The sequence below is a fragment of the Magnolia sinica genome, chromosome 2, assembly GCF_029962835.1.
Source record: "Magnolia sinica isolate HGM2019 chromosome 2, MsV1, whole genome shotgun sequence".
NCBI lineage: Eukaryota > Viridiplantae > Streptophyta > Magnoliopsida > Magnoliales > Magnoliaceae > Magnolia > Magnolia sinica.
In genome coordinates this window covers 118,296,938-118,311,803 of record NC_080574.1, presented here as the reverse complement: position 1 = coordinate 118,311,803, position 14,866 = coordinate 118,296,938, and the positions used below count along the sequence as shown (strand labels likewise).

General features: G+C 39.0%; 1 protein-coding gene across 4 annotated transcripts in view; it reads left to right on the top strand.

Annotated features, from left to right (window-relative positions):
* Positions 1–11,483, top strand: part of LOC131237464 (O-fucosyltransferase 9) — a 41,548-nt gene extending 30,065 nt beyond the window's left edge. Inside the window, exons 6-11 of one of the 4 annotated variants that reach the window (XM_058235240.1) lie at positions 2,978–3,037; positions 3,421–3,625; positions 3,728–3,895; positions 9,263–9,430; positions 9,634–9,824; positions 11,172–11,483. In XM_058235240.1, the coding sequence (XP_058091223.1) occupies positions 2,978–3,037; positions 3,421–3,625; positions 3,728–3,895; positions 9,263–9,430; positions 9,634–9,824; positions 11,172–11,229 (850 nt within the window). In that variant the 3' untranslated portion in view covers positions 11,230–11,483. Of the gene's footprint in view, positions 1–2,977; positions 3,038–3,420; positions 3,626–3,727; positions 3,896–9,262; positions 9,431–9,616; positions 9,825–11,064 lie in introns of those variants that run through there. The other 3 variants (XM_058235238.1, XM_058235239.1, XM_058235241.1) reach the window with 3 other exon arrangements.
* Positions 11,484–14,866: the final 3,383 nt, after the last annotated feature.

Here is a 14,866-nt window from a genome sequence, read left to right as displayed (position 1 = left end):
GTATTCAGTGTTTAAATTATCGGCAATATTATCGAATTATCGCTGATAATATTGGTGTTGTTGCATTGGCGACATCGAGACCCCAAGTTGTTGTTTCTCTATAGAATATCGATGAAACATTAGCGAAATTTTCGTTATCATCAATAATTTGGATTCTCGCCGAGAATATCAACTATAGCCTTGCGTAAATATGTAAAAATCGGAAAAAAAGTTAACAAAAAAGTTTTGATTTCGGTAATACTTGGTTGATAGGAACTCGGAAGAGCAGAATCTTGCATCAATCGACAGCTCCCTCTTCGATAGAGGTAAGAAAAATCTCAAAATTTCGCTTTTCTTCTTTCAATTGGAAGATCGATGTTGCAAGATGGATGATTTTGACGAAAAATCCGCGATTTTGGGGGATTTCTTCCCAATTTGGGTTGGATTTAGGGTTTTGAAACCCTCAATCGAAAATCCCCCTTTCTAAGATGGGAGAGTTTTCAGTGCAAATGAAATCTCCCTTTCAAAAATCCCCCTTTCTTTGGCGAAATTCCCTCCCCCATTAATGATTTTTTTAAGCTTCGAAGGGTGGAAGCGGATTGCGTACTAATATACATAGTACGCTTTATTGTACTGAGTAAACTCTCTTGGGCCTACCTTGAATTTATGTGGTTTATCCACTTCGTCTACCCTTTTTCCAACTCATTTTAGGGGTTAAGCTCAAAATTGAAGCATATCCAAAGCTCTAGTGGACCACACCAAAGGAAACAATGAGAATAATGATTTCCACTGTTGAAACCTTCTTAGGGCCCATAGTGATGTTTATTTGTCATCAAAACCTTTTCATAAGGATACAAAGGCAAGGGTGAAGGGATAACACAAATATCAGCTTGATTCAAAATTTCTGTGGTCTCCAAGAAGTCTCAATGGTAGGTGTTCAATTCACACTGTTTCCTATGGTGTGGTCCACCTAAGCTTTTGATATGCTTAACTCTTGGTGTTATTCCATACAATTTCCTTCTAGAAAGGATGGACGGTTTGGATAAGACATCCAAATCAAGGTGGGCCCCATAGAATTAACTCAGTACGCTCTAAGATACTGAGTACACAATTTGTTTCCTTATTATGGGAAGTGGATTAGGTGTTACGTGGACAATGCTTTAGTGGGTGTTACCCTTAACGTGGGGCCCACCTTGATGTGTTTTTTGTATATCCACACCGTTCATCAGTTTTTACAGATCAATTTATGAATTGATGCGAAATCTTAAGTAGATCCAAATCTGAAATCCCCTAAGAAGTTTTCTATGGTAGATGTTCGGTCCTCACTGCTTTCTATGGTATGCTCCACTTGAGATTCGAATATGATTCATTTTTTGGTCAATGAAATGAATGGACAGTGTGGATATAACACATGCATCATGATGGGGCCCACAAAACTTGGTGACGTCAACACACCAAGGAGTTCGGTGGTGCGGCACACCACGCAATCTGTCTCCAATTTTGGAGCGGACTTCGGTGTGACCCTTGAACCAATGATGTGGGTGGGACCCTTACCGTAGGGCACACCTCGATGCATGCATTGTATATCCATGCCGTCCATCTGTTTTTCCAGATTAAATTAGGGCACGGTCTAAAAAAGGAAGCAGATATAAATCTCATGTAGACCACACCACAAGAAATAGTGGTTATTGGCCATTAAAAACATTCCGTGGGCCACAAAAGTTTTGGATCAAGTAGATATTTGTTTTTCTTTCACCCAGGTCTGTTTGACCTTATTAATAGGTTGGATGGTCCACAAACATTACGGTGGACCCTAGGAAGTTTTTAATGGTGGACGTTCAATGACCACTGTTTGTTGTGGTATGGTCCACCTGAAATTGTTTCTTCTTCATTTTTGGGACCACACCCTAATTTAAGGTGGAAAAACAGATGGACGACATGGATATACACTGCATGCATCAAGGTGGGCCCTATGGTGAGGGTCCCACCCACATCGCTGGTTCCGGGGTCGCACCCAAGTTGCACCTCCAATTTTTATGGATTTTGGGGCGCAACTTTAGTGGATCCGTGGATCCATTGAGGTGGGTGGAATCCTTGATCATGGGGCCGACTGTGATGTATGTGCCTTATATCCACTTCGTCCATCTGTTTTGAAAACTCATATTAGGGCATGCTCCCAAAAATAAGTAGATCCTAATGCAGGTGGACCTTAATTTTGGAAACAGTGGTAATCGACCAATAAAACTTCTCATAGGCCACAAAAGCTTTGGATTAAGCTGATATTTGTGTGGTCTCTTAATCCTGGTCTTTGTGATCTTATCAGTAGATTGGATGGCAAATAAACATTCTGGTGGACCCCATGAAGTTTCACTGGTGGGGATTTAATCATGACGGTTTGTTTCTTGTGGTATGGTCCACTTAAGATTTGGATCTTGTTCGTTTTTCAGATCATGCCTTAAAAGGAGCTGTCATATTTGTTGGACGGTCTGGATATAAGGCACATACATCACAGTGGGCCCCACAGTTATGTAATGCATTTTTCTGTAATTTTTTATTTTTAAATATGCAAATATGTGTATTTTTTTTTCCCCCAAATTTTGAGTTATTGGCGATAACGATATTAGATCTTTATCTCCGGCCAATGAAACTTGTAGCGACTCCGACAACTCGAACAGTGCATGTATTGGCACTGCTTGTGCATTTTGTATCGCACAGGTGGGATACAAGATATATCGTGGGATATATCGGCCGATGCCATTGATACTGAAAACATTGGTTTAGGTATAGTTTAGTGTGTGCCTGTTCTTGTAGTTTCTTTTATTATCTTGTTGTCTTTTTACTTCTAGATATTGGTCATGGCTCTAGTGCTTACACATAATTGTATACAAGAAATAGCCTGAATTGGATTTTTTACATCTAGTGTGGTAACGTTCCAAGATATTCTATAGTTTTATTCAACTACTACTAGGCTGATGATGATTCTGTTTCCTCTCTAGAGCATGTGTGGATATACCTCAGGAAGTGGGGCTGACAGGATGCCTTTCTACCCAAAAGGATGGTCAGTACTTCAAATGCATCAACCATTGTTTCGGGGTAGAAAAGGATCAAAACCCATGCCTTTCTGTATGAGCTTGGGCTTTGTGCCACCCCAAATGGTTGTGAATTACCAGACCTTATTTGGGGTGCATCCAGGCAGTCCCTTTGCCATTTGAGACGTTTAGAGCAGTCTTTTGACTTTGTTCTACTACTTACAGTTTTGCATTATTTTGCTTCACATATCATTTTACTTTCTTTCTTTCTTCTTTTCTTCTTCCTTTCTGTTGTTGTTGTTGTTGGTTGATAAGCTGGGTTGGACTTGCAACCTCATGGTTGAGGCACAGACCGCTGCAGACTTGAAGCTTTACCATAACTTCCATATGGTTTTCCTATTCAACAATGCAGGGCTGTACGTATTGCACCTTTCTCCAATAGATTGGCTCATGCGGTTCCCTCATATATTCAGGGTTTGAGATGCTTGGCTAATTATGAAGCATTAAGGTTTTCAGAACCTATAAGAACTCTTGCAGAAAATATGGTTGATCGAATGGTTAAGAATAGCACTAATAGCGGTGGGAAGTATGTCTCAGTGCATCTCCGCTTCGAAGAGGTGATCTTTTGTCTCTCCACTTTTGAGGAAATAAATCTCCTTTTTCATTCATTTTATTGAGTATATCCAGTTCTTCTAAGAGGCTGATTATCTTCATTGCAGGATATGGTAGCCTTTTCATGTTGTACTTATGATGGTGGTGAGGAAGAGAAACGTGAAATGGATAAGGCTCGTGAAAGGAGTTGGAGGGGGAAGTTCAGAAAACCTGGCCGAGTGATAAGACCTGGTGCAATTCGAAGCGATGGGAAATGCCCTTTAACTCCATTGGAGGTATTGGGGCCTGATCTGATCTTGATGGGTACTTTCCATTAAATATGTTGATGCATTTCTTGGGCAATTGCCATCTACACCCATTCTGATTGATAGAGGGACCCTCATCTACTTTTAATAATACAATAGCACAACATTCTGCTATTGTATTACAAAAAATAGAAAGGTAAGTGTATCTATCCATCATGGTGAAAAGTAGTGGCTTCCTACTTTTCATATTAATTTTTGTTCCAAATGCTCATTTAAATTGTCACCATCATCTAAGCCTTATACCAACTAATTAGGGTCAGGTAAAAAGGATACAACAATATCATCTAAGTTCAATTATTTTCAAATTTGTATCCAATTATTTCTCTGGCAACTGAATTTTTAATTGCCAAAAAAAGAAAACAAGAAACAAAGAAGAAGAAAACTCAGGTAAATTCTACTGCCAGAAAATTCATTGCTTAAAAAATTGAAAATAATTAAAGTCAGTTTCATTTATTTTCTTCTTATTGATGTTTAGTGCTCAAGCAGTTAATCCATATGCTGGAGGCCACAAGTAACTATTTCTTTGCATAATATAACCTAATGTTCTCCTGGCATTTGGATATTCATTTTTTCATCCTTCAGAATTCCTATATTTTGCTTTTAGATAGATAATGAATCAAGTCTCATTTTAGATGAATCTTTCCTCTGTAAGTAAAATTTCACAAATTGGGTTTTATGGAATGAGAAATATCCCACTGAGTAGTACTAAGGTTTATACAATTTCTACAGCACACTTGAGTTTTTTGTTTCCACTTTGTACAGTGGCCATTATTTAGTGATCCAAACTTTTGATTTGATTGGTCTATTCTGGATTGTCCATGCACCAAAAATCTCAAAGATGGAAATCCTAACCCTTTGATTGGTGGCCATGGAAGGAACGGTTTTAAGAAAATACCTCAACTGTTCATATTGAAAAAAATTTAAAATGCCAGGTTCGATGGCTAGGATCTTCCAGTGTAAGGGATTTTTAGTGAATGACTCATCTCTGGTAAAGGCCATTGATGCAGGGACATGTGATAATCTAACCCTAAATGCATGTATAATCAGGTTAAAGAATATTCAAATAAATACACCAATTAACTAACTGTTTCCAAACAAAGGGATTAGGTAAATCTCAACACAAAGATGAGGTTATTCCATCAAGATCATGCCCCTTAGCATAAGATCACGTAAACAGTAAAAATGGAGGACCTCGGGAATGAGGATATCCCAGATCTAGCATAAGTCAGTCCACGAGTAAGCCTGGATCTGATTTTATTGACTAACCATCCTTCTTTTCCGTTCAAACTAGAAATGGGTGTCCAGAGAGAAACGAAAAGGGTAAAGGATGAGGGGTTCGAGATGAAGAAGGTATAGGTCCCTTGTCATCAAAAGAAAAGGAGAAGGATGATTCTTACCTTTTCCTAGGGGTGCACACGGCTCGGTTCGGTCCGGTTCTGGGGTGAAACCGGAACCGAATCGTTCCTTACGGTTCCAGGATTTTTGGAATTGGAACTGGACCGTTAGCACCCTAGAACCGAACCGAAACCAGACCGTGAAAACCGGTTCGGCTCCGGCTCGGTTCCACGGTTCTGGGCTTTTTATAATCCGGCCCAATTGCATGTTTTATTTTATAATTTAACCCATGTCCATTCGTGTTGTGATCTACTTGATGAATGATTTAGATATTGTATATGGTGTGAAAAAATACATTTATGAAAACAAGCAAAGGGTGCATGTTAAGCCATAAATCATGAGTCAAATATACAACTAAAATATATTGTAAACTTACGGTTCCAGGTTCGGTTTCACGGTTTGGTTCCAAGTTCGGTTCCACGAATCGGATCCACAATTCGGATTCACGGTTCGGTTCTACATACCCCCAAACCGGAACCGAACCGAATTGAACTGTTCTTTAATTTTTGGAACAGGAACCGGAACTGGTGCACTCTAGAACTGGACCAAACCGGACCGTTTGGTCAGTTCTGGTCCGGTTCCACGGTTCTACTGGTTCAATGTGCACCCCTACCTTTTCCTGCACCTCGAAGATCTTAGAAAGAGGGAAACCTGAAATCGGGGTGGAATCCTTAACACCCAAGGGCCAATCCTGAAACCCGAATCTATTGAATAAAGATTAAGAAAATAGGCGAATTCTTATTCATTCAATAATAACGAAAATAGGGTTCCTCATAACGTATATATAAGCTATGGAAAAAGTAAAAGTGCACTAAAGCTCCTGGAAATAAGAAAAATAACAAAAAGACGAAAAATAAAGAAAGTTGCAATAAAGCCCCTGAAACAAGAAAAATAACAAAAAAGTCCAAAACTAAAACACCCATGTGGTAGGGTGTGAAATCCGACCCATGGATCTATGGTCGGGGTGAACACCCGTGTGGTAGGGTGTGAAATCCGACCCATGGATCTATGGTCGGGGTGTGGTCATGCCGCTCTTGCACTCCTAGCGCATAAGAAAATGGGTCCAATGGACCCATCGTCCATTCATATCAACTCCCCCGCTCTGGTACTCTGTCGGCGACGCCTCCTCCTCTGCTACACTCTAAAGGGTGCACCACTGATGTCCGCATCAGCCATCATATGAACTGTTTGTATCACTAACCCATTGGCGTCACTTGGAGAAACTGAAATCTGAGCTTTCCTTGGAAACACTCAGGGCAATCATTGTATGATACTTTACTAGGAAGTATATGTTTAGGTTTAAAGGTTGTTGGTTATGGATAGGAAAACAGATTTAAATAATAATAAAAAAAAGAATAATGGAGAAATGGTCCTACAGATTGTTTAGAGAAGGATCCTCTCAGAATTTGAATGCATGTGCTTGTATTCTGTCTTTCTGAATTGTAAACACCGTTTGCATCTTGGGCATCCAATGTGACATACTCGTGAAGATTATTCTTCAATGAATGGTTGCAGATGTGTAGCCCTATTTGCATAGCTTATTATAGGGCAAATAATGACTTGGGAATTTAGTAAATCATAATTTCATGAATTATCCTACAGAAGGGCGCGGTCATAAAATTTATGAATATAACATATTGTCATACCAAAAACTCGTTAAAAAGAGAATAGAGAAAAATTTACTTTGAATTATAATCCAAGTCCATTGCATGGGAAGCTTTTTCTCTTCAATTCAACTTTTTTCCTTTCGCAAATGTGGGGATGACATGATGGAGAGCCTTGTAATTTCTTTAGGGGCGTGGGCAATCAAATAAGTGGCCCAGATGATGGATCTTCAAAATATGACTTGTGTAAATTGATGTGGACAATCCATTTCTTTGCTGTTAATTAGATGGTTTGAATTGTAATGTTAACACATTCTTGAGAGGCATGGGAAATGGAAATTGGGGTGTATGAGATGCACAATCTAGATTGATGATTGGACTTTTCCCAAATATAGTCAATATGGAGTGTTCATTTCCCTGGCTATTGGTTGGCTTGTTGGAGTCGTCTGGTCAAAGTTATTCTAGAGAGTCATGGGCAATGAAACGTGGGCTCACATCATTGAGGGTCCAGATTGTTGGTTAGACCTTCTGCAATAAAATCATTCTAGACCATCTGATTTCCTGACCATTTATTTGATGATTAAGATCATCCAAAGTGATTCTTAGCAGGCACAAACAATCAAAGATGGGTGCCACATGATGGACAATCCAAATTAATAGTTGTTCCTTTCCAAGATAATTAGTGTGTTATTTCCTTTTTCTTGGACATTCATCAGATGATCTGGATCATCCCATAAAGTGATTTTTTAGATGCATGGACCATAAGAGCGAAGGCCCACATGGTGGATGGTCAAAACCAATACTCCGACCATTTGCAATATGATCAATTAGGAGCATCCAGATTCCTGGCCACTTATCTAATGGATAGTAACCTCAGATAGAAGTGGTTCTTATTTCCTAAGAGTCAGGAAAAATGGTAGGTAGGGTCCACATCATGGAGAATCCAGATCAATAATAAGAATTTTTATGGTAGAATCAATCAAAGTGTTTTTTAGGGGATGGGCAAGTCAAAGATAGGCCCACATGATGGATGGTCTAGATCAACGATCAGACTTTTACAATATGATCAATTTGGACCGTCCATTTTCTGTCCATTTATAGGATGGTTAGAATTGTTTAGTCAGAATGATCATTAGGAGTCATGGACCATCAAAGGTGGGGCCTATGTGATGGACGGTCCAATTTAATGATCAGTTGGACTGACCTGATCATTCTGTAAGATCACCTTATTGGTGTGACCCGAATAAGCTATATATTTAAAATTGCTTCGAATTATTAACTAAACAAGTAAATTTTTTATTTTTTTATTTATTTTTAATTTTTAATTTTATAAATTCAAATGTTAAGCAGGATAACCAAGCAACTCAATAATCTATTCAGAATAAAGTATGGGCACTGTTTACCATTGGTATAATTGAATTTCAGTAGAAATAACTTTAAAAATCAGTTGGGCCTTTACTTACACACACACCGACACACACACCCACACACACACGTGCACATGCACACACACATGGCCATGCCCTCACCCGCACCCGCACGAACATGCACACATACGCACATATTTGGGCAGCCTTTTTTTTTATTTTTTATTTTTTTATTGTTTTCTTATAATATGAGATAAGTAGATTTTTATGATTTGTATTGACAAGTCTTATGCCTTTATGCATCCTTTGTAGATCAAATTCTGATATTTCAATTCACGGATTTTTATTGTTTTATTCAACAGTTTCCAACTCTATGTGAACATGTTAGTCAACCCAATGAATTCCTTTTTCCATGAAAATGCCCTTTTTAAGTTATCAATCGTCATTTTATGTTGAAAAACAAGTCTTATGCAACATGGGTCGTATGTGTATGTTTTATTTATATTTATGCATAAATTTGTCCAATTACGTATCATCATGGATAGTGTTAACATGGAAATAGCGACCTTATGGAGGTGTCTGGGACTCCAGGTACTGCGTCTTTCTTTGTACGGGATGTTCCTATGTGGTCTATAAGAATTTGTGACTGAGGTGGCTCTGCTGTACTGAAACGTGCTATTTAAAACCAAAAACAAAATCAAGCCATACTAATATAGCATAGACCTTGATGTTATGCCTCCTCATCTTGACCTGTTGTTTTGGGTTTAAAGGATTCCTAATCCCGAGACGAAAAGTTGTGCTGAAAATGATTGTTTATACCTTAAAAAGGGCAAAAAAGAAGAAGAGAAGATTCTTTCAGTACTTCAATGGTTGTTTCTAAAAGCATGATATGCTTCCCCATGCTATATGAAGCTTAAGTTCTATATCTCTAATTTTCAATCCTTAATGAATGATATATTTGGTTTCTTCAGGTGGGAATGATGCTTAGGGGCATGGGTTTTGACAATACAACCACAGTTTATGTTGCTGCTGGAAAAATTTACAAGGCGGAAAGATATATGGCCCCCCTTCGACAAATGTTTCCATTTTTAGAAACGAAGGAATCTATAGCCTCACCAGATGAACTTGCTCCATTTCAGGTACATTGCTTAATTCCATAAGGTGATTCCCAGATCCATTTACTATACAGTGTCTGGTGGGATCCATGTGGTGTTGGCTGCATTCTTTCTGAACATAAGCCATCTTCTAGTGCTAGCAATGGAGTTATTTATTTATTTATTTTCATTTTTTTCCTCGATGTGGAGCCGATAAAAGTTGTGTAATAGTTGAGTTTCTGATGTAGGGTCACTCGTCCAGGTTGGCTGCACTTGATTATACTGTTTGCCTTCATAGTGAAGTATTTGTTACAACTCAAGGTGGCAACTTTCCGCACTTTCTGATGGGTCACAGGCGTTACCTCTACAGAGGACATTCAAAGACAATCAAACCTGATAAGAGGAAATTAGCAGTATTGTTTGACAACCCAAATATCAGGTAATTTTCTTTTTTATCTTTTGCATTAGTACTGCACACGAAGCGTAACATCTCTTGTTTTTGCGATTCCAATTTAGGTCTCGATTCACTGGTCTAGAAGTATGTGGCTTTGAAACATTTTCTTTCGGGCCTGTTTGGAAGGTGCGATTAGGTGCTGTGGAATTGCATTTGGTCCCATCCAAATTCCATTTGGCGTTTAGAAATGACAGGAAGGATTGGGTTATAATCCAAGTATCATATCATCCAGTCCCAACAGTAGATACTGCAGGATTTCTGCTGGATTTCGAAATCCACTACATCTGTGGGCCTCACATTGATGCATATGTTTTATCTATGCCGTCCATCCATATGCGCCCTTTACACGTGACATTCAAGTTGCATATGCATACGGGTGACTGGCATTAGTTGTGAAATCTGGTCCATTGATTACAATTCCATGGTCCACCAAACGCGGGTTTCACTTTATACTGTTTTTTTCAAAGGAAGAATTTGATCACGAACATGGGATTGGATGGTCAAAATATGATGGTATTTCCAGATCTGCAATCATTGTGCAATAATGGTGTTAATTCCATCTAATGCAATTCCATACCATTTAATCCTCCATTCCAAACAGGCCCTTAGCTCTTGTGGGTGGTGACCATTATCCACGAAGTTTGTTATTTTGCCTTAAAAAATTTGTTATTTCTAGCTTGCCATGTTTTGTATCTATTTAGATGTAGTTTTGGAAGGTCTGTTCCATGCACAAATTTTGAATTGATATGCAGAAGAAGCTGGTCTACAGTATCCACTATTTATTGGTCATGGTGTCAATTTTGTTGTATGTAGTATCTTGCTAATTCTTATGAGCTTTTGATTTTTCTCTATATTGTTTTTGCTAGTCTTATACATATTTTATCTAGAGTAGTTTTTGTTTATTATTTCTTTATTATTATTATTATTATTATTATTATTATTATTGGGTCTTGGGCCCGTGGTTCAGTGGTAGACAGCCCATGTTTCAACATTTGGGGTCTCAGGTTTACCCAGCTTACCTACCAAAGAAAAATATGATTTACATACATATCCTGTGAAGTACAATCCATAAGATGGCTACTAGAAACATGGAATTGTAGTTTGACTATGAATTTCTCTACTTCATTGTTTTGATAAGCTTTGATCATCTGCAAATATTCTTTTGGCATTTGAAAGGTACATGGGAATTGTAATCTCACTATGCTGTCATGATTTCTTCTGGCAGATGGGATAGTTTCAAGCACCATATGGAAGAAATGCTTCACCATAGTGATGAAAAGGGTACTGAACTGCGAAAACCTAATGGCTCTCTATACACCTTTCCAATGCCAGATTGCATGTGTCGTCAGGCGGAAGATGGATTTACAGTGGGAAATGCAACAGCAGTTGAAGGTGGATTTGCAGAGGGAAATGCAACAGCAGTCGTTTGACTTGGATGATATATTGTCCTCAGGTCTGAGTTTGTTGATACATGTAAGTTATCTTGTAGCAGTATCCATTCAATTGGATTGTGAAATTCATTCATTTTGTGTAAGTTGAGGAAGGCTTGTATAGGTTTCATTGGCCCAGTTTTTGTTGTATTTTGATCCACGTTCATTGTAAATGAAACACTAACAGCTTTATATAAGATAAAATTCTTTGTAACATTTAGTCCTTTTTATAATCCATCGGTATCTGAAAATGCGTATCTTCACAAGACTGTTTTTGCATGGACTGTTTGGGTACTATTACAACTTGGGTTTCTCACATAGAAAGGTCAGTAATTTAATGATTGTTTTAACCATTTTACTAATATTGTGCACTGAATTGCTCCAAAGTTCATCAGTCTTTGGCCATATCAACAGGTAATCCATAAAGAGTATGAAAGAAATCGTCACTTACATCTCCCTAAAATTTATTTTATCAATTCTTGCCTTTCGCAAAGGACATGCTACATTTTGCAGATTCGGAAGATCTACCTGATTCAGTATCATCCTCGTGGATCCAGAAATCTATATCCAGGAACTCGCATTGTCACACATGCAGGTGACTTGTTATTGATTCATATCCCTGACTTTGTTATTGACTCATTTCCTTCTATGGCTCTCTCTTGCAAAATTGATGCTCATAATAGGAATGAAAAAAGAAAAAAGAAAAGAAAAGAAAAGAAAAGTAATACAGAACTATGTATATAATGACTTGGTGCTTGATGCTATTAAGACATCTAATAACTCATTGCTACAGAGTTACTGTAATTCTTAGTTGTTTATGAATGAGTATTCCTTGTTAAAGGGATCCTCTCTGAAGATATAAGCCTTTTGGCAATCAGTGTCATTAATTTCATCTCCATGGTTTCTCAGACTCCTGGTGATCACTTGTGTGTCAGTTGCAAGTGGTTCATGTTCTTTTGTCCATAGTTACTTGAAATCTGTTTTCGCGTATTTTAATATGCATTATATTTTGAAGAGAGAAATTTGATATGCATATAGTACCACAAGTCCACCTATTGAAGACCGCGGATGGAGTCATAGATATGATTGACTGGCGAAACAGGATTCCTAAGTGCGATGGTGACATATGTATGACCCCCAGGGAAAACGAAAAGGATTCTTTAGAAATAAATCCTCATTCTGCACATGGTGAGATAGTGTCAGCCATATATTTTGCCTTTTGATGCATGCGATGCACCTTATAAATCAAGAGATATGTTATCATTGTTGATGGACTGTGATGGATGGTAATGATTGTGTGTGGCCCATCTCATTAGTGGATGATGATAAGATGGTTAGGAGTGGTCCATGTAGTAGTTTCTCTTATGTTTATTGTGGCTTGTGTCTACCATTAGTGTGGTTGTGGGAATTCTTAAGAGGATATGTATGTAATTTCATTATTTGTTGGGGCTGATTTTTTCTTTTCTTTCCTTTTCTTTTTTCACCGGTTTGTTGTCCTAGCACCTTATGGTGGGTTGTGTTGTTCATTGTGAGTGTGAATGAAGCCTAGTTTTCTTAAACCAAGCTGTGATTGTTCAAAGAGGGTGGCCTTTCAAAAAAAGTAAAGGAAAAAAAAAAGAGGTTCAAAGTGGGTCTTCATACATCTATGGACAAATTTTAAGTATACATGTATGGTGGAAGTGTGAGTAGAATCTGGCATATCTAACCCAAATTGGGGGATGATCTGGTATGGTTTTGGAGGAGTTCATAATCAATCTATGGTCGTTTGAAGCTATTGTTTGGTGAGTTTTAGTTCTTCCCTTGGTATCGGATCTGTTCCCTATCTTGTTTAGAATCTCAAAAGTGATGTTAAGAATATCATCTAATTCAAAATGAGCCTCTGAATCTTCGAATCACATCAACTAAGCTTAATGGTGTAAATTATATACAATGTGCAACGCCATTAGAAGTTTTCCTCGCTAGAAAAAAGTTAAAATGTACTTAACATCTACAAAGCCCAATGAAACTCTACAGGATATGATGATTGGGTTGTTGAGATACTTAAATATGAGCTTTCTAATAGAATATTGTGGAACTAAATATTTGTGCTTGTTGATGCAATTTTCTGGTAGACCTTTCTTAGACCCTTGTGTACCTGCATGGAAAGTAAACAAGGAAGATCCTGGCTAATACAGGGACCTTCCGATGCCAAAGTCAGGGATTTGGGTCTTTGTAGAAATGGTCTTAGAGAAAAAGGGTTATTTGTGTGTATCGTCCACCATTAGAGGGCTCCTTATTTATAGTGGAGGTTCCTTACTCTTGCTCGGGTGGTAGACTCTAAGGAGTTTCAACACCTGGTCAAGGGTTCAAGTACCCATAGGTGGTGAAATCCCACTACGGTGTGAGTGTGTGGGGGTGTGTGCGCATGTGTAAAAAAGAAAAAAAAAAGAGAAAAAAGAGAGGGAAGATCACATCATGAACAATCTTTTCTGTTTAGCAGGTACATGTTGTAGTTAAATCAGAACTGCTAACATGTCAGAGATCTTCTTGAAATCCTTGGTTCCCTAGATCGTTGGGATTCCGAACTTATTCCCTTGTGATCCTCGGAGAGAACTTCTGGTCGTTTCCTTGAATAAGGTTGGACGTCAGTCGGGAGTTGATAACATCGTCTGACCTATAGGTAAGGTCGGATTGCATGGGTAACGAAACCTCCGAGATACTCTAATCGAGCTATCAGAAGGTCGACGTCGTTACGGTGATAAAACCGACAAAGCATGCTTGTGATGTCCTTGTGATCACTTACTCTATATGCCCTTAGCTTCTTCGCCTTTGCGGGGCTTAATAGCCCTACCAAGCTATTCCACAGGACAATTCGTTGAAGGTCATACCGACCTGTGATCGTGCCGACCTATGGCCTTGATTTTTCGCTGAATGGTTTGGCTCTTTCCTCGCCATTGGCCCATTGGATCGTGCTGGTTGCTGGTCCGACCTTCTCTTATGGATCGGCCTTTTTATCCCATAACAGTAAGCCTCCCCTGCTTTCGAGTCGGTAGCACGGACTCAGAAAGTAGGTCGGATGTTTTTAGGTCGGATTATGTAACCATAAATGCAGAGTACGGCAGCCAGCGTGAGAGTCGAGGTGTACCCACAATCATGATTCGGCGCATGTTGAGGTGGCGTGTCGAGACTCGAGGTTGTATGACATGTCATGCCACCTCTTCGGTTCCGAGCCAATGAGAAGGGGATGCGTGGCATTTTCTCGATAGTACTGTCGGACGACATGCGTAACCGTGCCATGTGTTGATATGGGGAAGTCGAAGGAGCGCCGTACAACAAAACATTAATGAGAGCATTTAAATGCCAGCCACGTGGCTCCTCTATAAAAGGAAACCCTAACGTGTCTTCAAAGCCCGTTTGCTTCTTCCCCCTTTCACTCGCGTTCTAGTCATTGCTTGCAGCGACGATTTCTGGCGACTAGCTTCTATGAGGCTACTGGCGGCAAGGTGGCATTCTCCCTCTGGTGAGCCCTGTTCTTCAACTCACCCCCTCCCTCCTTGCTTTTCTTCTTTATTATTAATTTCCAGCTTGTCTGAGCTTGCTGCCATGTTGGAATCCTTA